This window comes from Eleutherodactylus coqui, chromosome 8, assembly GCF_035609145.1.
Source record: "Eleutherodactylus coqui strain aEleCoq1 chromosome 8, aEleCoq1.hap1, whole genome shotgun sequence".
Taxonomy (NCBI): domain Eukaryota; kingdom Metazoa; phylum Chordata; class Amphibia; order Anura; family Eleutherodactylidae; genus Eleutherodactylus; species Eleutherodactylus coqui.
The window spans coordinates 72,355,796-72,380,774 of record NC_089844.1 but is presented as its reverse complement, the minus strand read 5'-3'; the positions used below and the strand labels follow the sequence as shown (position 1 = coordinate 72,380,774).

The window sequence follows — 24,979 nt, the reverse complement described above, 5'->3', positions numbered from 1 at the left end:
CCAGCTGACGTCTATGTCCCCGGCGCGATGGTCTCCCTGCTGTCATCTTCCTGCTCGGCTTTCAATTCCCCCGCCATCAGCGCTGTGTAAGTAAGCGCTGTGATTGGATCAAGCGCTGGCCAATCACAGCCAACGCTCGATAAACCAATCACAGCCATTCAGTGATGTCATTCACTGAATGGCTGTGAATGATCAAGCAGCAGCTGTGATTGGTCGGCGCTCGATCCAATCACAGCGCTTACTTACACAGCGCTGACGGCGGGGGAATTCAAAGCCAAGCAGGGAGATGACAGTGGGGAGAATTCTGAAGCAGCTTGCCACACAGCCGGAAACACAGACGCCAAATGGGAGGTGAGTATTGCGTTTAAAAAAATTTTTTTTACCTGCCTCACTGGAGTATAAGCCGAGGGGGGCTTTTTTAGCACAAAAGAATGTGCTGAAAAACTCGAGTATATACGGTAATTACATTTATAACTTCTGATAGGGATCTGCGTGTCCCATTTTATGTTGCCTCTTCCAGGTCTTTCAGCCTGTAGTTTTGTAACCTGCATTGCCAATTTGAGATGTACTCAATAACATAAGATTGAGCACAACAACAAGAGAATGTTAACAGTTATCAATGTAATACTAGTGCTCTTTGCCAGAGAGCACTAAATAGGAAAATAAATTATTAAATGTGCTGTCTGATAAAGACATCCCCTGTCCATATGCCCTTACAGAGTGGGGTACCCCGCTTACCCTTCCTCAGCCAAAGCAGAGAGCCCACTATAAGTGAAGCTTCCACTCAATCTGCCCATGTATTACATGGATGGTCATTCATCCAGCAAAATCAGCTGTGGGTACCAGGAGGCAGACCTGCAATGATCTATCAACCTCAATCTTAAAGAGGATGTCACCGATGAGTCAACTCCTTTAACCCTTTAAGGACAACAATTTTGGGGGGATTTTCATCTCTACTTTTCAAAAGTCATAACCTTTTTATTTTTCTGTCGGCGTAGCCGTATAAGGGCTTGCTTTTTGCGTAGTGAACTGTAGTTTTTTATTGGTGCCATTTTTGAGTACATAGACTATACTGTAAAATGTTTAATTCTTTTTTTATGATTGCAGGGAGAGAAAACGCATCAATTCTGCCATTGTTTTTTTTTTACAGCGTTAATCATGCAGCACAACTCACACAATAAATTTTTTCCACAGGTTGGTAAGATTACAACAATACCAGGTTTTTTCACAATAAAAACCTATTTTTTGGAATTTGTTTTTCTAAATCGCTGCATTCGAAGTCCTATAACTTTTTTACTTTTCTATGGATGGAACTCTGTAAGGGCTTGTTTTTTGGGTACAATTTGGGGGTACATACAGCTTTTTTGATAATTTTTATTATGTTTTTTTCCGTGCAAGATAAAAAGTGTGTTCAATTTATTGTACGAGTCATTACGGATACGATGATACCAAATATGTGGGATTTTAATTTTTACAATTTTTTTTATACTAATGGGGTAAAGCCCAAAAAAAGGTTGTTTTTTTTTAAACTTTTTTTTTACTTTTACACTATTTTTAATCTTCTGTCATGCAAATCACTTGTAATAGCGATCATAGGCATTGGCAAAGCAGGACGCCTGTAGCTGGTGTCCTGTTGCCATGGCAACCCACTGGCCTTACGCGATTACATCGCGGGGGTCCGATGACGTCATAGAGGGAGCATTCTTCCTCTGTGAACCCTTTACATACCGCGCTCTACATAGATCACAGCATGTAATTGGTTTACAGTGGGGGTCACTGTCCTTATGCACCCCCGCTGTTGCAGCGGGAGGCCGGCTATCAGTAACACGGGCTCCCACTGCCGGATAGCGCGGGATCTCTTCTGATCTCGTGCTATCCACAGGGTGTAAGTGTACATCCTCTTGCGTTAAGTACCCCGCCGCCAGGACATACACTTACACCCTGTGGCGTTAAGAGGGTTAACATTATGATCTGCCCTACCCACTTTTCCCAATTAGCCACAAATAGCTTACGCCTTTAAGACAGAACGCCGATAAATGAAATCATTTGCCAAGCAGCTTCATTAACGTCCCCCATCGCATCTGACATTTCCCGTTTTCAAATTTAGATCAAGTCCTGAAGAAAAAACAAAACACGTCAAATGCGCAACCTTCAAGAGACAAACGGGGAACAATGTTGTTCTTGAACATTTCTACTGTAAACTGGTTTAATTGAACTAATGCCATGTAATTATAGATGTGATGTAAACACACCTCGCAATGATTCCATGGCAAATAAAGATTATTTTTCACATTTATGGGGATGCCTCTCCATTAGGTGTAGCAGGAGCTGATGCTGGCACCTGACTGTAATGGTGTGCACTCAGGAGAATAAGCAGTATTTAGAGTCTAAATGCCACCAGCTGTTCCAGAGATGCACAAATTAATTGGGCTCAGGGCACCGAAAACATCCACTATTCCTCACGCTGAATCTAATAATTTAGCCCTTCTGAGCGGATCCTAAAAAGATAATTAAGAAGCCAATGAAAATACATCACTGTAAATTGTAGATGGCAAATGTGCAAATTGCTTCGCTAACCAACAAACATTTTTAAATGGTAAGGTAATGATGATGATGTTTTAACACATAAAAGAGTTAAGGCGAGCGCTGCTATGTTGTACAGAGACCAGCAATCATGATTCGAGCCGGCAAAGTTTGCTTATTTGTGAACAGATTCTACACTAATGCCGCTGCAAGGACGCCCCAAAGTAACTTTGCAAACATGTTTTGACTTAATTATTCTTTGGAACCGAAACGCAATAGAAAATTACAGTCAAATGGAAACATTCACTTCCTTCTGATCCCCAATTTGTAGATGTAGAAAATTGTTGTCTTTTTTGGGGGATCACTATAGATATTTTCTAAAGAATAGAAGATTATTATTTCACCATCTAGCATCATTATTGGAATTACTCCATTTAGAAAAGTAATAAAATAAATAAAAGTAGAAAAGTAAAATAAAATGCAGGACTGTAGAGAATCCCGACACACATCTTATTTTGACAGGTGAAGTTGCTGCTGGCTTTGTATTCCTCTGCAGCAGCCACTACAGGTGAAATGTAGTATTACAGTTGGTCATTCAACTGTATGGCCTTTCATGTAAATTATGAACCTGGAACGAGAGCGGTTGCTTGTTAAAGGTTCTGCTCTGCTTATATAGGGGACTTCCAAGTGAAGATAAGGTATATGATAAGGTATTTTTATGTGAGACAAGCCCTTTAAAATGGGAATTTCACCCAACTGTGACTTTTTTGCTGTATCAGGGCAAGGACACATGGAGCGGCTACCAGGAACCGTCTTTCAAATCAATTAATGTTTGCACAACTTTGCAGGTGAACAGCAATTTACCCACAAAACTATGCCGCTCCGTGTGTTCGTAAGAGGTCAGGAGTGTTTGAGCCTTATGCAGATTTTCAAAAATAAAGAGATACGGGTCTTTTCAATGATTGTGTTATTGGGCAAAAATGTTCATAGGGACGTTTGTTTGAGCGACCATCGGACTTTGTGAAGGCAGATGCTCATTTATAGGGTGAATGCATCTTTCATGCGGCACCATGCGGCGTGTTAGCGATCCTTCGTCCCTCATACATCCTGAATTGGCATGTGTAGGCAAGACAAACCAACGCTAATCTCGTTGATCGGTGCTCGTTACACGGCTCAGATTGACCCTAACCAAACAATTTGGAACTGCTCAGGGATCTTCAGCAACAAAAGTCATTCAAATAAATGGTGGCTTGCAAGAAAAAAAAAGGAATCTCCCTAGAGCACAATGTAGCGGAACCAAGGATGTATTTGGTTCAAGAGGAGTGTCGTGTCTCCTTACGGAGATCACCCAAAACGTGTGTGGAAACACCAAGGGGATGGCATCGTCTCTCCCCAAGGAGAGCACCTAGAAGTGGTGTGCTCTGCCATCCAATAGGTGGCGTTGCAGAGGTATTGTTCCACCTCTGTCTTTAGTATGTATTTCAAACCCACTAAAATACAACCCGATGCAAGCCTTGAACATTAGGGTGGAATAGTCTTTGGCCGTAATTCAACATACCACTCAACTTTACTGAAAGCATATACAGTAAGTATTATTATGTAAAATAATATAAGACCTAATGGACTCAAATTGTGGTAATCTAGCAAGATGTTGAAATAGCCCAGTTCAGAAATGCCAGGAAACTGCCTGATGACCTGGGAAGTGCACAGGAAGAGGCCATCTTTCTGCACAGCTCAATCTTGCAGAACCTCATCTCTGAAGCTTTGCAGTTGGTGCAAAAGCAGAGTATTGAACCTCAAGTGCAGGATCTGAAGTCAGAGCAAAGGACGTTTTCCTACCTATTATAGACCTTTCATGCTTGGTGTCAGGTTCTTGATGTCTTAATCTCACCACTGGTGATGCAACGTTTGGTGGTCCACCATGTTGGATAAATCCCACGCATTAAGATGGATACAAGCATTCATAAGGTATATTTAATGGTGGTGGGAGGTTACAGTTTATCACGGTTTAATGTTAGTATGTTGTTGTTTTCTTTAAGCTCTACTGGTGCACCAGAACGAGAACTGAGTGGATAAGGGCCCTTTTTACATGGGCGTAGGAGTTTTTATGTTTTCTTGCTGGCGCCGTAAAATAGCGTGAAAGGACTTTTTTCCGCGGGGGTAATTAGCGTTTTCTCACCTATTCACACGACTGTGAGCGTGGTTTTTAGCAAAAAAATATGTTGTACTCTGGAAAACCCTTGCTAGGCTTAAATCCTCTAAATTGACTTCTAATGCCTATATAGAGGTACCTGTAAGCTTTTCGCGGCATTGGCCATTGCAAAAATGCCTCCCTCTCCCTTTTTTCCCTGCTCCCATAGGAGTCTATGGAACTCGCTGGTGTATATTGGCCAAAACATAGTTCCGGAATTATCTTTTTGCCCAACATATATGCGTCGGTGCGTATTTTGATCGCGTATGTTCTATTTTTCATGGTTCCACGTTTTTACGCGCTGTATATTCGCCCGTGTGAACGGACGCATTGGAATCCAATGCTTCACATCGGTAGTGTATATACAGTCGGGTGTGAAAACGCGGCATACATGCGCCCATGTGAAAGAGCCCTAAGTGACAGGAAGTGCAGTGCGAATGGAAGGTAGCTAAGCCGTAGACTAAGGAAGAAGGGAGTCTCTTCTGGTTTGCACCAAAGAACTTTAGCAATTGTCCTACTGTCATTTTTCCTCTAGTGAAAAAGGAAGGGCTGAGTTTTTGAAATCAGTACCAGGTGGTTCTTCCATTCCTGCCCCTCCTATGACGCTGAACCCGCACCGGCAGCCTGGAGAGAATTTCATCCTAGTCGACCTGGCCTAAAGTCGCTAAAGGTATCCTGGGCCTAAAGACTGTCTACTGCTGATGCTGGTTGACCGGGCTGAGACTTTCGTTAAGCCCCGTTATACGGACTTTCATAGCTTTATTGATACAGTGAGATATCCCAAGTTATCGGGCCATACGTTATCAGTTTCCTTTTCCGCATGACAGCAATGACAGTTCCTGATGGCTATGTGAGCTACCCTAAAGACTTCAAGCCACAGTGGCAACTGCAAGACCCATCCCTCCACCGAACTGGTATGGCCAGAACTTGGACATGGGTCCCTGATGTCCTAATTGTTACCCACGAGAAAAAGAGGATCATGACCTCGCTTACGAAGTTCGGGCTGGCGCTCTTTGCCCATCACGCTGTCACCGACCCAGAAAACCGGGAAAGCCCCGAATCCACTTCCTGTAGTCTCTTACATATACATGTACTTTGCTTTTACTAAGTGACAACCATTCGGAATGAGCAAATTTCAAGAATGATTATATCATACAGCAAGATATCAAAATATGACAGCACATTTAGCCATTCTAATTGCATAACCCCATGACCTCATTTACTGTGAGATGAGTATACACGTGGCATGTCTACAAGGATATTGGGAAGACATCACAGCACACAATGGCAGATACTGGGAGCGTCTATGTGACATTATGTGGGTTTATCAGATGTAAAGGATAATAGCCTCATCCTCCCCGCAATCATTGTTAATACCCGTCTCCAACATATGCCTATGCCGATCCAATTTACTGCAAAATGTTATTCTCCAGCCCTGTCAAGTGGCTGTGCCTCCGTGTAGTAAGATTTATCAGCTCCGAAATGACAAAATCAGCTCCCTAAATATATATGGCGATGGAAAGTTGCCTTTACCGCTCAATTCTTTTAAATTAAAAAATATTGCCTGTTCTGATAAAACCGCTTAAAATGACTACAAGTAAAGATGGAGGCTATTAAGTTTTATCGCGAGCACCTGAGGAACTGTTTGCATGCAATTCAAAATGTTTCTTTATCCTCCTGAATTACTGACACTGGCAAATTAAAATGAAGTGGCTGCATATGGCGGAGACAATCTTCACATTTACAAATATCCTGGAATATCATTAACCCCTTAACGACCAGCCCATAGTGTTTTTACGTCCTCCCGAAGTGGGCTCTATTCTCTGAGGACGTAAAAACATGTGTCCTGCAGAGAATAGTGCCCCTCGGGCTGTGGACGTGACAGCTCCATGCTGTCGGTGTCCGCAGGTAGCTGACAGCATGGAGCTGTCATCCCGGGCTGTTCGGAGCCCCCCCCGGCATTGCGATCGGCGCTATGCAATGTATAGCGCCGATCGCAAAAAAAGTAAATAAAAGTACATAAAAGTTAAAGATTCAGCTGCTCTGATGGATCGGATCCATCGGAGCAGCTGAAATTACTCACCCAGGTCCTGCACGCTGCTCCCCGCTCTCCTGCCGCTCCGGGGCCCGAAGCCGGTCTTCTGCGCATGCGCGCCAGGCGGCATTACGTCAGCCGCATGCGCAGAAGGCCCGGCGGCGCGGGAGATTTAAAATCTCCTGGCTCCCGGCTCCTGTAGGTAGCCGGGAGGCAGGAGATGTCAGCGGGGACTGCGGTGAGCGGTCCCCGGTACCGCGATCGCCGTTATCCAATGGTTAGCGGCGATCGCGAAAAAGTTAAAAAAAAGTTTTAAAAAAGTCAGTTTCACCTCCCCTCATGGATCGGATCCATGAGGGGAGGTGAAAATACTCACCCCCAGTCCTCAGCGGTGTCCCGATGTCCCGGGACCCGAATCCCCGTCTGCGCATGCGCGCCCGATGATTGACATCGGGCGCGTGCACAGACGGGCTCGAGCCCCGGGGAATTTAAAATCCCTCTGCTCCTAGCTGCCATGTGTAGCTAGGAGCAGAGAGATTATACCAGGGACATGATCACTGTCATCCAATGGATGACAGTGATCATGTAAAGTGAAAAAAAAGTGTAAAAAAGTAAAAAAAAAAAAAAGTAAAAAAAAGTTTTTAAACGTTTAAAAAGCGTATGTTTCATCTCCCCTCATGGATCATATCCGTGAGGGAGGATGAAAGTACGTACCTAAGGCCCCCAGATTTATCCGCGGACCTTACCACAGCTTCTGCACACGCGCCCGTCGCCAAAATGGCGGGCGCATGCGCAAAAGCTGTGGATTGCCAGGATAATTTAAATTCTCCCTGCTCCTGGCTACAAAACGTAGCCAAGAGCATGGAGATTTAATGGGGGTCCGCGGTGAGCGGTTCCTGGTCACGTGTTCGCCATTATCCAATAATGGCGATCACGTAAAAGTTAAAAAAAAAATTTGAAGTTTCATCTCCCCTCACTGATGCGATCGGTGAGAGGAGATGAATCTTTTTACCGGAGGCCTCCGTATTTGAATCCCGACGCGATCTTCCTCCGTGGACCTTCCAGGATTCTGCACATGCGATTGCCGGCAAAAAGCCGGACACATGCGCAGGAGTCAGGGAGCCCAGGAAACTTAAAATCTCCTTGCTCCCAGCGACCAACAGTCGCCGAGAGTCTGGAGCAGTGACGGGTGGCCTCGTTGAGCGGTCCCTGGTCACGTGATAAAAAGGTAGCGAACTACCTTAGGCCGGTCTCACATGACCGGATAGGAATGACGGATTCCGCATGCGTCTGATCCGCGGTAATACGCAGATCAATCGCATTGGATTACACAATTCCGCTCACATTAGCGGGTCAGAATTGCGTAATCCACTCGCAGAAAAGAGAACGCAGCAGGTTCTATTTTACTGCGGAATCGGCAACATAGAGCCCATTGTGCTCCATGGTCGCGGATATACCTGCTGCCCATACGCAACTACCTTGTATACGGGCTGCGGGTACCCGCGTCATCGCTAAGCGACGGTGCGGGAAATACAAACAAAGGTGTACTGTGCATGACCGCCTGTGTGAGTAGGCAGTTATGCGCAGTACATTACGCAGCCGTACGCAGGGTCACAGCCGGGCTCACAGATGGGATCCGCTGTGGGCCTCCGCAAGCGGATTCCGCCTGCACCCGCGTGAGCCCGGCGTTATTCAGACCGCTACCTGTGATACGTATTTTACAAGAAGCCCCGGGAACGCTCGCTTTCCTGCAGTTCCAGGAGCACCTTGTTGAGCGCCTTCTGTGTGAGACCGCCGCACCTCATCAAGCTTACGGAGACTCACGGAACGCCACTTTTTACACCCCATACCCGCCACTGAGGTCATGAAATACCCCCAAAAAGCATGAGAGGGGGGGGGGATACCCGGTTTTATTGCCCCATGGGCCCATTCCAACCAGCCTCCGTAATTACCCCTGTCTTCGGAAATACTACACAGTTCACATTTTTACTTTTATCTAAGATTTGCGAACGCCAAAAAGGGCGTGGAGGGGGAGGGGGGGAATTTTTAGGGAGTCAATCTTTATTCTGTACAAATAAGCAATGGGGCCTGGAATGTATTCAGTTGTGCCCTAAAATCCAACGGGTGTTCCGTCCTTTATAGGCCTTGCCATGCGTCCTGTAAGTAGATTAGGGCCACAATGGGTATGTTTCTGAACTCGGGACAAACGGGGGTATCCATTTTGGGGTGAACGTCTTCATTCCTATGTACACTGTACAAAAAAACTGTTTTTAAATTGAAAAAATTGCCAAAAAAATTGAAAATCGTAACTTTTTCCTTCTGCTTTGCTTAGATTCATTCAAATACTGTGGGGTCAAAATACGCAGTACACCCCTAGATGAATTCGTTAAGGGGTCTAGTTTTCAAAATGGGGTCATTTGAGGGGGTTCTTTATAGTTTTGGCCGCTCAATGGCTCGATAAGTGGGCAATGGGGCCTGAAATTTATTCAGTGGTACCCTGAAATCCAACGGGTATTCCTTTCATTGTAGGCCTAGCCATGGGTCCTGTAAGTCTATTAGGGCCACAATGGGTATGTTTCTGAACACGGGACAAACAGGGGTATCCATTTTGGGGTGAAAGCCTTCATTTATATGTGTGCTGTACAAAAAAAACTGTTTTTAAATTGACACAATAGCCCAAAAAATGAAAATCCTATTTTTTTCCTTTTGCTTTGCTTGAATTTATTCAAAAACTGTGGGGTCAAAATATGCAGTACATCCCTAGATAAATTCGTTAAGGGGGTCTAGTTTTCAAAATGGGGTCATTTGTGGGGGTTCTATATGGTTTTGGGCGCTCAAGAACTCTACAAGTGGGCAATGGGGCCTAAAAGGACTTCAAGCAAAATCTATGTTCTGAAAGCCACCGATTACTCCTTTTATTTTGGGCCCCGTTGTGCATGCGGACATAAGATTAGGGCCACAATGGGTATATTTCTGAAAACAGCACAAACAGGGGTATCCATTTTGGGGTGTAAGTCTTCCTTCATATGTGTGCTGTACAAAAAAAGCTGTTTTTAAAATGACAAAATTGCCAAAAAAACAAAAATCCAAATTTTTTCCTTTTGCTTTGCTTGAATTTATTCAAAAACTGTGGGGTCAAAATGCGCAGTACACCCCTAGATAAATTCGTTAAGGAGTCTAGTTTTCAAAATGGGGTCATTTGTGGGGGTTCTCTATGGTTTTGGGCGCTCAAGAACTCTACAAGTGGGCAATGGGGCCTAAAAGGACTTCAAGCAAAATTTGTGTTCCGAAAGCCACCGGTCGCTCCTTTCATTTTGGGCTCCGTTGTGTATCCAGACATAAGATTAGGGCCACAATGGGTATGTCTCTGAACACGGGACAAACAGGGGTATCCATTTTTGGGTGCAAGTCTTCCTTCATATGTGTGCTGTACAAAAAAAGCTGTTTTTAAAATGACAGAATTGCCGAAAAAACGAAAATCACAATTTTTTCCTTTTGCTTGATTTGAATTCATGCAAAAACTGTGGGGTCAAAATATGCAGTACACCCCTAGATAAATTCCTTAAGGGGTCTAGTTTTCAAAATGGGGTCATTTGTGGGGGTTTTCTATGGTTTTGGGCGCTCAAGAACTCTACATGTGTGCTATGGGGCCTAAAAGGACTTCAAGCAAAATTTCTGTTTTGAAAGACACTGACTACTCCTTTCATTTTGGGCCCCGTTGTGGACTCAGATATAACAATAGGGCCACAATGGGTATATTTCTGAACACGGGAGAAATAGGGGTATCCATTTTGGGGTGTAAATCCTGATTTTCATGTAAACTATAGGAAAAAAATATGTCTTTAAAATGACAGATTTGCAAAAATATGAAATTTTACTTTTTCTCCTCTAAATTGAATTAATTCCTGAAAAAAAACTGTGGGGTCAAAATACTCATGACACCCCTCAGTGAATACATTAAGGGGTGTAGTTTTTAAAATGAGGTCATTTGGGGGGGTATCTATTATTCTGACACTCATGAGCCTTTCCAATCTCGGCTTGGTATAGGAAAACAAAGTGTTCCTCAAAATGCTAAAAAGTAATGTTAAATTTGTACGTCTCCTAAATAGTTAAAAAAAAACGAAAGTTTTTCCAATGTGCGCCCAAAATAAAGTAAACGGGTGGAAATATAAATCTTAGCAAAAATTTCTATATTATGTTTGCACATATTTAAGATATTGCAGTTGGAAATGTGAAAAAATGACGATTTTTTCAAAATTTTCCCAATTTTGGCGCTTTTAATAAATAAACACAATTTCTATCGGTCTATTTTTTCCGCCTAAATGAAGCACAACATGTGGCGAAAAAACAATGTCAGAATCGCTTGGATATGCAAAACCTTTCTGGTGTTTTTCCATGTTAAAGTGACACATGTCAGATTTGCAAAATTTGGCCTGGTCATTAAGGCGCAAACAGGCTTGGTCACTAAGGGGTTAAATCATAAAGGAGAAAGCTGTGGGTTATATATTATGAATGTTGCCTAATGCATTCCCAGCTTTGTTATTTGTTACAAATTTGTGTACCAGGGACAAAATTGGCCATTTATTCAGCGGCAGCAGCTGGTTGGAGCGCCGTATATCACAGCCAAAAAAGAGGGAGCGCAGGCAAGGCTCAATTAACCTTCCAAATGCCAAAGAGGTGACTAGTCATATTCTGATGGACAGACGTTACAGGAACATCTACTTTCATAAGCCGTACGTCTTACGGCGTTAGCGATATACAGAATGCACGGGAATGATTAGCAGCAACCGCCATTCATGGCGTACGGGGGCAATTTTTATTCCAGGTACAGGGTAGTTTTTCCTCATTAGGGCTCATGCTGACAGATGTTTTATTTCCACGGCATGGGGAATCTAGTGTAAAAAAATATATATATATGTTCTTCCCCTTTAAAGTCAACGGGAAATGACAGAAAGGAAAAGTAGGTGAAATCTGAGTATCAACTTCCCAATTAGGGGGAGTTCACATCAGTGTTTGATTCTCTGTTTTTCCATTCCGTCCTTAGAGCAGAAAACTGTGAAATAAGTAAAACCCCATTGATTTCAGTAGGATTTTTGTTTCAGTCGGCGTCCGTTTTGTCTGGTTTCCACTTATTTTGATGGAAAGAAAAAAGGAAATACAAGACTTTTTCCCCCCATTTAAAAAAAAAATTGAAGTTTTTAGGGGTTTTTTTTTGCATTCTGTCCTTCCCCCATTGAGTATTAATGTAAACTTCCATTTGTATCCGTTTGGGCTTTTGTTTAACAAGTCAGTCAAATTAGTAAACTTAGGCATTAGTTTTTTTTTAATTTTGGGAGAAAAAAAAAAGGGATTGGTTAAAAAGGATAAAAGAGCGCAGCCTTAGGCCGGCTGCACATGGGTGGATTTGCACTGCGGAATCCGGTGTGGGCATCCACCTCTGAATTCCGCAGCATATACCTTCCATAGCACGCTATAGAAAAGCGCTTTTACCTGCACACGAGCGATGACGCGGGAAAAGCAGGGGTTAAAAAGAAAATCTGTAGTGCGCATGTCCGACGGCGAGCCGTGCAGACCATCAGCAGTACAGAAAAGAAGATGTAAGGACAGGTATGCACGGTCGCCGGATGGGCACAGGGTCAGAATCCGACCTGGTGGGGTGCAGCCGGCCTAAGTCTTGCATTGACCTTAATTTAAAGGAAAAAAAAATCCATTTGCGTGAAATGTGACTGTATGTGTTGGAAAAACCTTACGGCTTTTCATTGAGATGAAGGTCTTTAGGTACAAAACAACCTGTACCCAGTAGTACATATGAGCGAGCGTACTTGCTAAGTCAAACTACTCGAGCAAGTAGTGCCTTATTCGAGTACCTAACCGCTCGTCTCTAAAGATTCGGGTGCCGGCGGCGGGCGGGGAGTGGCGGGGGAGAGCGGGGAGGAACGGAGGGGAGATCTCTCTCTCACTTTCTTCCCCCCGCTCCTCCCTGCTCACTCCCACAACTCACCGCTCCCCTCGCCGGCACCCGAATCTTTGGAAACGAGCGGGCAGGTACTCGCATAAGGCACTACTTGCTCAAGTAGTTTGCCTTAGCGAGTACGCTCGCTCATCTCTACCCAGTAGCATTACATCATACTGCAGGAACAATAAAAAAGCATCGCTAGTTGTGGTCCCCTAGGGGGAGCTGAAAAAAAAGTAAAAATAAAATAAATAAAGTTTTATTCATTGTAAAAAACAAAGTAATAAAAGTTTAACTCACCCCCCTTTTGGCATATCAATAATAAAAAAAAAATCAAAATCATAAAACTGAAATACATATTTGGTATCGCCGCGTCCGTAAAAGTCTGATCTATCAAAGTAGCGCAATATTTACCCCACACGATGAACGTTGTCCTAAAAAGAAAGAAATAAAGAACACCAGAAATGCACTTTCAGTCACCCTGTCTCCCAGAAAAAATGCAATAAAAAGCGATCAAATAGTCGCATGTATTCCGATATGGTACCAACGTAAACTACAGGACATTCCGCAAAAAATGAGACCTCGTACAACTACGTCGATGGACAAATAAAAAAGTTATTTTGCGCAGAAGATGGCAGCAGAAAATACTCTAAAAAAATTAAATGTCTTTGAAAATAAATAAAAGTAGTGCAGCAAAAAAACAAAAAAAAAAAACTCTACAAGTTTGGCATCATAGTAATCGTACTGACCCAAAGAAAAAAGTTATCATTTTTGATGCAGTTTGTGCGCTGTAGAAACAAGAAGCACCGAAAGATGGCGGAATGTCTTTTTTTTTTCATTTTACTTCACTTAAATTTTTTTAAAAAGCTCTGCTAAACTGCTTCCCCTTTTCTGTCCCCTCGTTGGCTCTCAGCAAGGGGAGGGAAAGGGGCGGGACAGGGCGGGAGCCAGTGTGCTAAGATCCCGCCCCCTCTCCACCCCTTGTCGGCTGCCAGCCGAGACACGCTGCTAAACTCTCTCCCACCACCCTTCCCCAGCAGCTGTCATAGGCTACCATAGGAGTTTATGGAAGCCGCCTCTGTATGCCACCCAGAAGATAGTTCCTGAACCATCTTCCTTGGCCAGCATAAAAGCACCCAGCCGAATATGCTATCTTGGATGGCCGGGCGCTTTTACACTGCGGGAATACGCCCGTTTGAACTGATGCATTGTAAACCAATGCATCAGATGGGCAGCGTATGTCGGCCAGCCGTGAAAGACGCTTGTGTGAATGAAGCCTAAGGATGGAACAAGAACTCCTGCACCTAGATGGTAATCCTAATCTAGTGGCCAGACAAGGATTCATATTCTCTTAGTTTGTACATGAATACTGGGATACATTTACAAATACTTTCTAAACAGTTAGACAGTGCAAGCTAAGACAGTCTAAAACTGTGCCGGATTCATCTTATCACAGCTGGATGGCAAATCTGTCAAATTATAAAACTGTCTAGTCTACGTTTATACCATCTATTAGTTGGCTTAATTCAGGTCAAAAGTTAAACCAAAATTTTGGTGCAATTTTATGCAATTTGCTACAATTTTTTGGATGAGTTGGAAAAATTGCCTGATAGTGTCTAGAAACACATCACAAAAGACCGTAAAACTTGTAAGGCCTCCTGCCCACGGGTGGATTTTCACTGCGTTCCCCACGGCGATAATCCAGCCGCAGTGAACGCTTTCCTACAGCGTTGCCACGGAAAGCTCTGCCACGCTGTCCACGAGCGGAGAATCAGCGATTCTCCGCTCGTGGGATTTAAATCACAGCAGGCTGCGAATCGCCACGATTTTCTGTGGTGAGCCTATCTGTCAGATAGGCTCAGCGCGGAGAGCCGTCAGCCCTCACCTGCTCCCAGGCAGCGGCTCCCGCGGTGGAGATCTGCCGCGGGATATCGCTACGCCCGTGGACAGGAGGCCTAAGGCAGTTTGTGTCAGAAACAGTTTGTGTTTTGAATAGCTAACATGCCCAATTATCTCCATGTTCCTAAGAGAATGGGCCTTGTTTACTGAAACCTTTAAACAGAAAAGCCGTCCCTCATTACCTACCATCTCCAATCAGAACTCAGCTCTCAGGTCTTAAAGAGGCCTGCAAAAAATGAAAGCTGCACTGTGATGTTCTGGTAGACCGCACAGGAAAGTAAATCGTTCAGATTCACGCTCTCCAGGGAGAATCTGTCGTTCAGTCTAAATACATGACCCAACTGAATGACGAATGATAATTCATTCACCTATCGAGCATGCATATAAACTGAACGATGGTCAGCCCATGTAAACAGGCAGCCATTCTATGAGCAACTGCCTGTTTATTGTGAATGGAGGGGGACAGGCCTTAGTGTTCCCTGGCTCGCTCCGCCTCCAGTTACTGAGCGATGAACGTCCTTGTGTAAAAGCATAGGAACAACCATTGCTAGGACAAGCTGTTGAGCATCTGCGGCCCTCAGGACATTCCATGTGAAAGGGCCCCAAGTCTGATACAAGGCCCAATATAGGATGAATGTCATAATGCTCCAATTGTTTTTTGGCCTTCATACAAGTGTACAGAACTTAGCACTGCTTCACTATAAGGGTGACTACCCACTAGCATTTTTTTTTCTGCTGCGAATTTGCTCCTATTTTTTCTTCCAATTGTCAATGGGACTTCCTAATGTTAAAACCACATCGCGACGCAACTTTGCGTTTTTAACATTAGAAAGTCCCATTGACAATTGGAAGAAAAAATAGGAGCAAATTTGCAGCAAAAAAAAAAAACGCTAGTGGGTAGTCACCCTAATGGGGAAATGGTAAAGGGCAATATTAATTGAACTTTAGAAAAATATTTCTAATTCAAATGGTTGTCTGGGACTGGAGAAAGGGAATAGATTTTTCTTCCACACAGAAACAGCGCCCCTCTTGTCCAAGGACATACGGCATGTCAGGCCCAATCAAATTATTGAGGTGGAGTTCCAAAACCAGACATAGCCCATGCAGAAGATTGGTGATGTGTGGGGAAAAAACTAAACAAAAAAACAGCCCCCACCAAAAAACAACAACTTTTTTTTTAGCCTAATCCTTGAAAACTCCTTTAAAAAGAACGAGCGAATGACATCAGAGTTCGCTGTCGTGCAGAAACATTGTTGGCTAGTCCAAACGAGAATCATTCAGTCTTTCACATTCGCTGTACAAGTGAATGAGAATGACTGAATGAGCGCCGTTTAAACCGAACGATAAGTGAACTGAGCCAACAATGGTTTTTATGACTGCATAAGATGAACGATGAGCGAAAAGCAAATGATTACACTGGGGAAAAAAAATATAGATTTTTTCCTTTCATGGTGCCTGGAATTTTAGACCTTATTCTGGGTATTTTGTGCCGCTGATTCCGGAAATCTCATCCATTTCATTCAAGAAGCTCTAGTTTTTGAGATATTCCTGATGTCATTATCTATTTTTGTTATAGTTACTTTATTTGCCTGCCAGCACGGATGAAACAATGTGTAAAGACATTGAAGAGAAATGGAACGTCTTTCGGCTAGAAATGTAGAACATTTCCTGCGATGGGCATGGAGAAGCTAAAGGCAGGTAAATTCAATGGACCACAAATCCGGGAACTCATGAAAGACCAGCGTCTCCAAGATTCAGTGGACAACTTTGTGGTTGTTTTGTAGGGTTGTAAAGCATTTCCTTGGGAGTTACCGTATTTCCCCGAAAATAAGACTCTGTCTTATAGTTTTTGCCCCAAAAGAGGCACAGGATCTTATTTGCGGGGGAAAGTGGGGGTTCTTATACTCATCTAGCAGGTGCCGTCCAGCTCCTGGCGCTCCGGCAGGCTTCCGTGCAGTCCTCAGCGCCACCAGAGCATCGCTAGCTCTGTTTGGTTCTCGAGCTCCACAGCTCAGCCCCTGCGGGTATTTTTTTTTCTTTTTTCGTGTAGTGTAGCTAGGGCTTATATTTCAAGCTCCCTCCCCTTTCCCTTGAAAATCTGGGTCTTATTTTCGGGGGAAACACGGTATAAGGCCTCCAACTGCAGAAAATTTGTGGGGAATTTGCTCACTTCTGTTTCTGAACACTTGGGTGTAGATTGTAGGACCTGCAGTCATTTGGGATGGATTTCCAGATTGTCTTGGTGATGTAAGTGATGAACAGGGTGAACGATCTCACCAGGAAATAAGGACTGTGGAAGAACAGGACTGCGGACGATGGGATACACATATGATGGCGGACTACTGGTGACCGTGGAAGAACAGTACTGCGGGAGATGGGATACACATATGATGGCGGACTACTGGTGACCGTGGAAAAACAGTACTGCGGGAGATGGGATACACATATCATGGCGGACTACTGGTGACCATGGTAGAACAGGACTGCGGACGATGGGATACACATATGATGGCGGACTACTGGTGACCGTGGAAAAACAGTACTGCGGGAGATGGGATACGCATATGATGGCCGACTACTGGTGACCGTGAAAGAACAGTACTGCGGGCGATGGGATACATATATGATGGCCAACTACTGGTGAAACATCCAGCGTGAATGTCCAGGAATACCTCATCGCCGGAAATGACAAGAATGTAGCTTCATCGACATCTCAATGAAGAAACTCGTGTTTTATTCGTGTTCTCGGCTTCTTGGAATTGAATTTTCTAACTTCAGCTTTTGATTGGCAGTCATCACATGTGTAATACAATATGTATGCCATATGCAATATCTTAATAAGCAGCAATAACTTGATGGAGAAAAACTAATGTCATTTTCAGAATTTATGACCCCAAAATAGCCCAAAAAGTACTAATATCTCCGTCACCAAAAATTGTGTTCCCCAGTGTTATCATTCGGTCGTTGGCGCACATTTAGACTGATCGATAATCGTTCCGTCCGACAAGAGCAGCACGCAGTACCATCTAGGAACAGCAGCACGCAGTACCATCTAGGAACAGCAGCACGCAGTACCATCTAGGACCGGCGAGTCGCAGGCTGTCTACCTCTGATGAACATTAGCATTCCAAACACAAGCCGCCAAACAGAAATATTAGGCATTTAATTCAAGATGCGGAAATCAATTCTGTGTGCAGCCGGAATAAATCCCATTACAATAAAATCTGTCAGATATACATACATATAATTTTTTTTTATGTGTTTACTTCACACACTGAAGAAACTTACCCGAGTCTTTTGCATATGTTTATCCTACTGTATGTGCGAAAAACAGGAGCACAATAGCTTTAGGGATTTTCAACATACAGTACTAATTAAAAAAACGCTTGGAAGGAAAAAAAAAAAGATCTGCAAAATGTTTTAAAGCTTTAAGAGCCGGAGAGACTTACAGTGAAGTTAATCAAGTGCAGCGAGAAAATATTTCACGGAGAGCAATGCGGAGATTAATTCTATAGAATCAACATCTGAATGTAGCGAGCGCTAAGTTTCCCTTATTTTCAATATTTAATGTTAAACACTAGAAGTGCATATGAGGCTTCTTATATTAATAGAGGCAACGTTCATTTTGGCAGTATTTCACTGTGTAGCCCAAGGCCATGGGTAATGGAACATTACTCACTATGATAGCCAGATTTCTTCTGCATGGCGGTTACAGGGCAATCTTTATGAGCCAGAAGAAGCTGTTTCAGCTGCGCCACTTCATTTCTCAGCAGGGTGACTTCATTCTAGAGGTAAAGGGGAAACTTTCTCTTTAGAACCAAATGGAATAAGTTCTCAAAGTTCATATCAAAGTAATAACATTCATGCAGCGCTAGGACAGTGGTGGAAGGGAACTTTACAGAATGTACAAAAGGTATACATAACAAAATACGGACAGGAGTCAATTAAAAATGAAGGACGTTAAATAACAACATCTTATGGATATTACATTGTGTTGATACAGGAAGTAAAATGGGGGAGATTTCAAGAATTTATATCTGCGTTTGGTTAGTGTCGCGTATGATAAGACTTGTTGGTGTAACCAAAAATGTTTAATTTCGGAGTAAAGCACGAGGTCAGACGGGGCGAGACGGGATATCTATGGTTAAATGCAGAGACTAGAACAGACTTTGATAAAGGACAGTGGTAGTGGCGACAAGGTAGTGTCTGAACTGTCCACTTAACCGGAGCACCTGCCCTGAAAAGGGTGACTCTACTGAAGAAGAGAAGCCATATCCCAAGGCTGAGAGGAACAAATGACTCTGACCCCAGGATACCAAGCCACAGATCTCCACAGATCAAAGCATGAAGTATTGAGTATCTGAGCACAAAACCACTGACAAGAATAATAGAAGTATAGCCAGCATCCAGTTCAGATGCCTTCATGGAGAAACTGACAGGCTGGAACCAAAGGGAGATGGTGATCCCTCAGTATTCAGCGCTGGAGGACACTACATATGCTCTGGCTAGTGCACCACGTGGTCTAAGGCTGACATTGTGGCATCACCCAGGACAGGCGCTGTTAACCAGGAAGTCACGGTGCTATCAGGAACTTGACAGTTTAGGCTGCATTCGCCCATTAGGTTTTTTTTCCCATGCATGAAAGCGCTGCGGAATAAGTTGGCACTATGCTAATAAAGATTATTATTATTTTTTGTGGTGGTTTTTAATTGCGGTTGAAAACTTCATCAGTAACACAAATGAAGCTTTAAAATAAGAACAAAAAACCCACTTTTTTTTAAAGAAGGTTCAATGCCACGAATCACCCAATGAACTGACAATACTCATTTGTTGGGTGATTGCATGTTTCACGCAGCACAAAAAAAATCTCTGTTGTTGGCAGCACATCTCCCCATGTGAACAGGAGTATGCTGCCAACAGCGATGAAATGGGAAGGGGGATGAACGATCGGTCGCCCCTCATAGATGCTGAATCAGTCTGTGTGAAATGCAGACAAATCAGCAATGATTGTGTGAAACACTCCCTTATTTACAAAAAAAAAAAAAAGGGTTGAATTCTTTTTGGACCACCGGGGTCATCTTACCATCTACGATTGGCCCTCAATTGGAAACGTCTTCTAATGCAATAGTGTGACAGAGGGCTGTTGTAGTATTTTATAGAGATTAATACTTAAAAGAGTGATCCAGAGTGAGAAGAATTTACCAGAGTCAGTCCGGGTCCAGCGGGGCTATCACTTCTAGCCCAACACAAATTCACATAGTCTGGACCCCCTCATAGTCAGCAACGGCACAATAGTGGTCTCGCTTATTTCAATAACTAAGCCAGCCCCCTTCTCGGTCTTTGCACCAACCCTGCAATGATGTCACTAAGAACGCGAGAAGGGTATCAGAGAACCCATACCACCTGACCTGATGTGGGAACCAAAAAGGTACTGGAGGTGCTGGCATTGCTGCACGTGGACTAGATTGGGTAATTTTTTCTATCCCCCAGACAACCCCTTTAGGGCTTCCGTACACATTAAATAAAATGGCCCAAACCCAAATTTTTACAGGATGGATCGTCTGATGTCTAATCCGTATGGGCAGCTATGTGTACTCCATTATAGTCAATGGCATCCGACTGGCACTGTTCAGTTCCATCCAGAGATGGAGCCGTTCGGCTACAGAGATTCCCCTTTCCTGCTCCCCGAACGGGATCCCCAGCGCAGATGTGAAACCAACCTAACAGTATTTGACAGTTATTTAATGTGTATGGCCACCTTTATACTATGCGGAATCTGCTAAGTAGTGGTAAAACAAACACAGTGAACTAAAATGTTATGTCTGGTGGTGGCACTCTTGCCCTCCTAATAAAGTACAATTACATATTTATATACTATGAGCAAAATAAATATCTGACAGCTCCATTTAGAATGGGAATCACAATGGGGGGGGGGGACAATTTCTTATAAAGGAGGTTTTCCTGCCAATATATACTTAATGCACAAATCCGCCAGTTGAAGTCAATCTGTAGTAAACAGTCATATACTCTCAAGACTTTAGTTCTTTCATAAGTAGTCATTCTATGGAAGAATCTGAACTAAGCATCACCCATAAATTCCATGTTGGTTAACACCTTATGAGCCTACACAGCACACATTGCAATGCAATTTACACAGAGGTTTTCAAAGAATAGGCATTTTTAATAGGGTAAATATGGCTCTGCTCCAATGGGTTAATTTTCACATAAAATCTTTACGAGCTGTTGAGAACTGGCTGCAAACTGAAAGTAAATCATTAGAGAAGATGGCAAATACATTGAAAGTGGACTAGACGGTATAGGCTGGCCAGTAAAACTAATGCATTAAATAATTACATATAGATTTAATTGTAGACAGAAATACACAATATTACAACATAAATTATGGTTCTGAATACAGAAATGTTTCGTTAAAGGAAGCGAAAAATGTCCCAAAACTGTTTTTATGGAAATATTATAGATGAAATGTGAAGCGCAGTGCAGAAAATGTACGCATGGTCCCCTTTAAAATACTATGGTCTTTCTCTTTAAGGATAGCAAGAGTGACTATCATAGTGTACCCGCTAACAGAGTCACCTAGACTGCGTGTGTCTGCCTAGTGTCAGACAGACTGTCTGCATCCGCCAGCTCAGTGACAACCAAAGAGTGTGTCTACATTGTCAACCATAGAGAGCACCCATAACTAATGGCAGTCAAAGAGTGCACCCATAAGTAGCGTCAGCCACAGAGAGCACCCATAAGTATCGTCAGCCACAGAGTGCACCCATAAGTAGCGTCAGCCACAGAGAGCCCCCATAAGTAGCGTCAGCCACAGAGAGCCCCCATAAGTAGCGTCAGCCACAGAGAGCCCCCGTAAGTAGCGTCAGTCACAGAGAGCCCCCATATGTAGCGTCAGTCACAGAGAGCCCCCATAAGTAGCGTCAGTCACAGAGAGCCCCCATAAGTAGCGTCAGTCACAGAGAGCCCCCATAAGTAGCGTCAGCCACAGAGAGCCCCCATAAGTAGCGTCAGCCACAGAGAGCCCCCATAAGTAGCGTCAGCCAGAGAGCCCCCATAAGTAGCGTCAGCCACAGAGAGCACCCATAAGTAGCGTCAGCCACAGAGAGCACCCATAAGTAGCGTCAGCCACAGAGAGCCCCCATAAGTAGCGTCAGCCACAGAGAGCCCCCATAAGTAGCGTCAGCCACAGAAAGCCCCCATAAGTAGCGTCAGCCACAGAGAGCCCCCATAAGTAGAGTCAGCCACAGAGAGCCCCAATAAGTAGCGTCAGCCACAGAGAGCCCCTATAAGTAGCGTCAGCCACAGAGAGCCCCTATAAGTAGCGTCAGCCACAGAGAGCCCCTATAAGTAGCGTCAGCCACAGAGAGCCCCCATAAGTAGCGTCAGCCAAAGAGAGCCCCCATAAGTAACGTCAGCCACAGAGAGCACCCATAAGTAGCGTCAGCCACAGAGAGCACCCATAAGTAGCGTCAGCCACAGAGAGCACCCATAAGTAGCGTCAGCCACAGAGAGCACCCATAAGTAGCGTCAGCCACAGAGAGCACCCATAAGTAGCGTCAGCCACAGAGAGCACCCATAAGTAGCGTCAGCCACAGAGAGCACCCATAAGTAGCGTCAGCCACAGAGAGCACCCATAAGTAGCGTCAGCCACAGAGAGTACCCATAAGTAGCGTCAGCCACAGAGAGTACCCATAAGTAGTGTCAGCCACAGAGTGCACCCATAACTAGTGTCAACCATAGAGTGCACCCATACGTAGTATCAGCCACAGAGTGCACCCATACGTAATGTCAGCCATAGAGAACAATCATAAGTAGTGTCAGCCATAGAGAGCCCCCATAAGTAGTGTTAGCCATAGAGAGCCCCCATAAGTAGTGTCAGCCATAGCATGCACACATAAAAGTCATAGACTAGACAAAGAAATAGTGCCATGAGACTGTGCCCTTAAAGGAGATGTCCCGAGGCAGCAAGTGGGTCTATACACTTCTGTATGGCCATAATAATGCACTTTGTAATGTACATTGTGCATTAATTATGAGCCATACAGAAGTTATAAAAAGTTTTATACTTACCTGCTCCGTTGCTGGCGTCCTCGTCTCCATGGTGCCGACTAATTTTCGCCCTCCGATGGCCAAATTAGCCGCGCTTGCGCAGTCCGGGTCTTCTGCTTTCTTCTATGGAGCCGCTCGTGCCAGAGAGCGGCTCCGTGTAGCTCCGCCCCGTCACGTGCCGATTCCAGCCAATCAGGAGGCTGGAATCGGCAGTGGACCGCACAGAAGAGCTGCGGTCCACGAAGGTAGAAGATCCCGGCGGCCATCTTCAGCGGTAAGTATTGAAGTCACCGGACCGCCGGGATTCAGGTAAGCGCTGTGCGGGTGGTTTTTTTAACCCCTGCATCGGGGTTGTCTCGCGCCGAACGAGGGGGGGGTTTAAAAAAAAAAAAACCCGTTTCGGCGCGGGACATCTCCTTTAAACAGTGCCAGTCAAAACGGTACATCCATTAACAGTGCCACCTGCCAGACACAGTGCCCATAAAAAGCCCAGACAATATGTTCTTTATCCAGTGTCTCTGCACACTGCCAGGAGGTGATACATGAATGGCCGACAACTGGGCCTCAGATATTACTTCCTTGCCCAATGTTGATTATTATCAGGTGGGAGGGCTTGTAAATACAATGCAGGTGAAGCCGCACAAGACGATTCAAATGAAAGCTCCCCTACCTTCATATCACCACTTATGATGCTGGTGACAGGGGATCTTTCAAGGTACAGTAAAGTACTGGTTACTGGTACAAAATTACTGCTTGGATAAAGAGACAAAGTTCTAGTAATTGCTTCTTATTTAAGCCATTGATTTCTATAGAAATCATTTACTCAGGAGGTCTTGTTTAGTTTTGAATAAAGTAACTTCACTGTATGTGTGCATAAATATAGCTTTACAGTACATATATGTGAAGACAACCTGGTTCCACTCCCTAGCAGTCCAGTTTCATTGTTCACGACACCACTGCAAATGGAGATGATGGTGGGCGAGTGTCAAAGGCAGTACTGTATATGTAATGGGTGCAGTGAGACCAAATGTTCTTCAGCCAGGGGCCGGTAACGATGGTGCCACCTGCCTTTGGATGGCAGTGTAAGGAGAATTTATGTGCTTACCAAGGAGAAGACAATCCCAGATCTCATGTAGAAGTCTGAGCCCAGGAGAAATACAAATCACACCAGCCTTGTTGCGGTATCAAATGATTTCTAATTTATTCTAAGGTGTATGTGGTTTATATACCATAAATGACATCACAGGAAAAGTACATACCTCTAAGATTAATAAGAATACATTATAAGGTACAACTAAAATGTTTAACATAAGTTACACCTTTTAAGGTGTAACTATAACATACAAAGAAACAGTTATGATTTCAGTGAAAAGGAATGCAGGGGGTGGGGGGTCTGGGAGACTTGTCTTCTGTCTGTCTCTATCCGTACCATTCACTGGTATAGAAAAGGTTTCGTTTAACCCCTTCGCTACTTATACTAGCACCACGCTATATCTTTCTACTCTACAATCTAATAGAAAAACAATTAACTGATACATTGAGCTACAATTTTCTTAACAGGCAGACAACAAAACAGTTAAAGCTGCTTAAGTTTGTTTGACAATCAGACGATCCTCTCTCCTGGTGGTCTGTCAAGGGCACCCAGAGCCCAGTTGCCTTGTGAGCGTGGCTTTGCGCATTCATTGGTCCCAACACCTCCGAACAGTCTGGTCAGAACGGCCCAGGTGGGGGGGGGGAAATTCATCGATACGACCATCCAGCTTCTTGTATTCAAATAATGCGCCCCTCTCAAACTCTGTTAACTGGGTGAAATTTCTTCAGTTGCGTCATAGAGGCGTCTAATAGTCAACAAGCTCTACACAAGTGGAAGAAGAGGTCACTACACACAAGGAGCCTCCGAGAGCCTTTTTATAGACCAAGGAAACACTCTTAGGGCCTCAGATGACAAGACCATTCATCTAATCACGCCACAACTCTAATCATTTGTATATCTGCCTGAGATGTAACTACATCCCGAGTTTTGCGCAAAACGACAACTCCTTCTAGGGGTTGATATTTTTTTTTTACAATGAGTGTAGTTAGCATTACAGCAACCAATCGTATTCTAGCTGTCTTTTCTAATACCCAACACAACACCCAAATGTTTCTATTACAACAACTAGTATTTTCCATTAGCATACATTCCCAGACCTGGCTTACTACAGCAATCAAGTGGAATTTGTAATAATACTTTAAACACGTTATAAATGCAAGCAACAGGAACCTACAGAGAAAGTTTATGGAAACCAATCCCAGCAGATAGTGCTCTTAA

At 43.9% G+C, this 24,979-nt stretch overlaps 1 protein-coding gene across 5 annotated transcripts in view; it reads right to left on the bottom strand.

Annotated features, from left to right (window-relative positions):
- Positions 1 to 24,979, bottom strand: part of ATF2 (activating transcription factor 2) — a 105,552-nt gene that overhangs the window by 8,556 nt on the left and 72,017 nt on the right. For 4 of the 5 annotated variants that reach the window (XM_066575807.1, XM_066575810.1, XM_066575809.1 and 1 more), the window contains one exon: positions 18,281 to 18,386. In XM_066575807.1, coding sequence (XP_066431904.1) covers positions 18,281 to 18,386 — 106 coding nt within the window. Of the gene's footprint in view, positions 1 to 14,790; positions 14,828 to 18,280; positions 18,387 to 24,979 lie in introns of those variants that run through there. The other variant, XM_066575811.1, reaches the window with a different exon arrangement.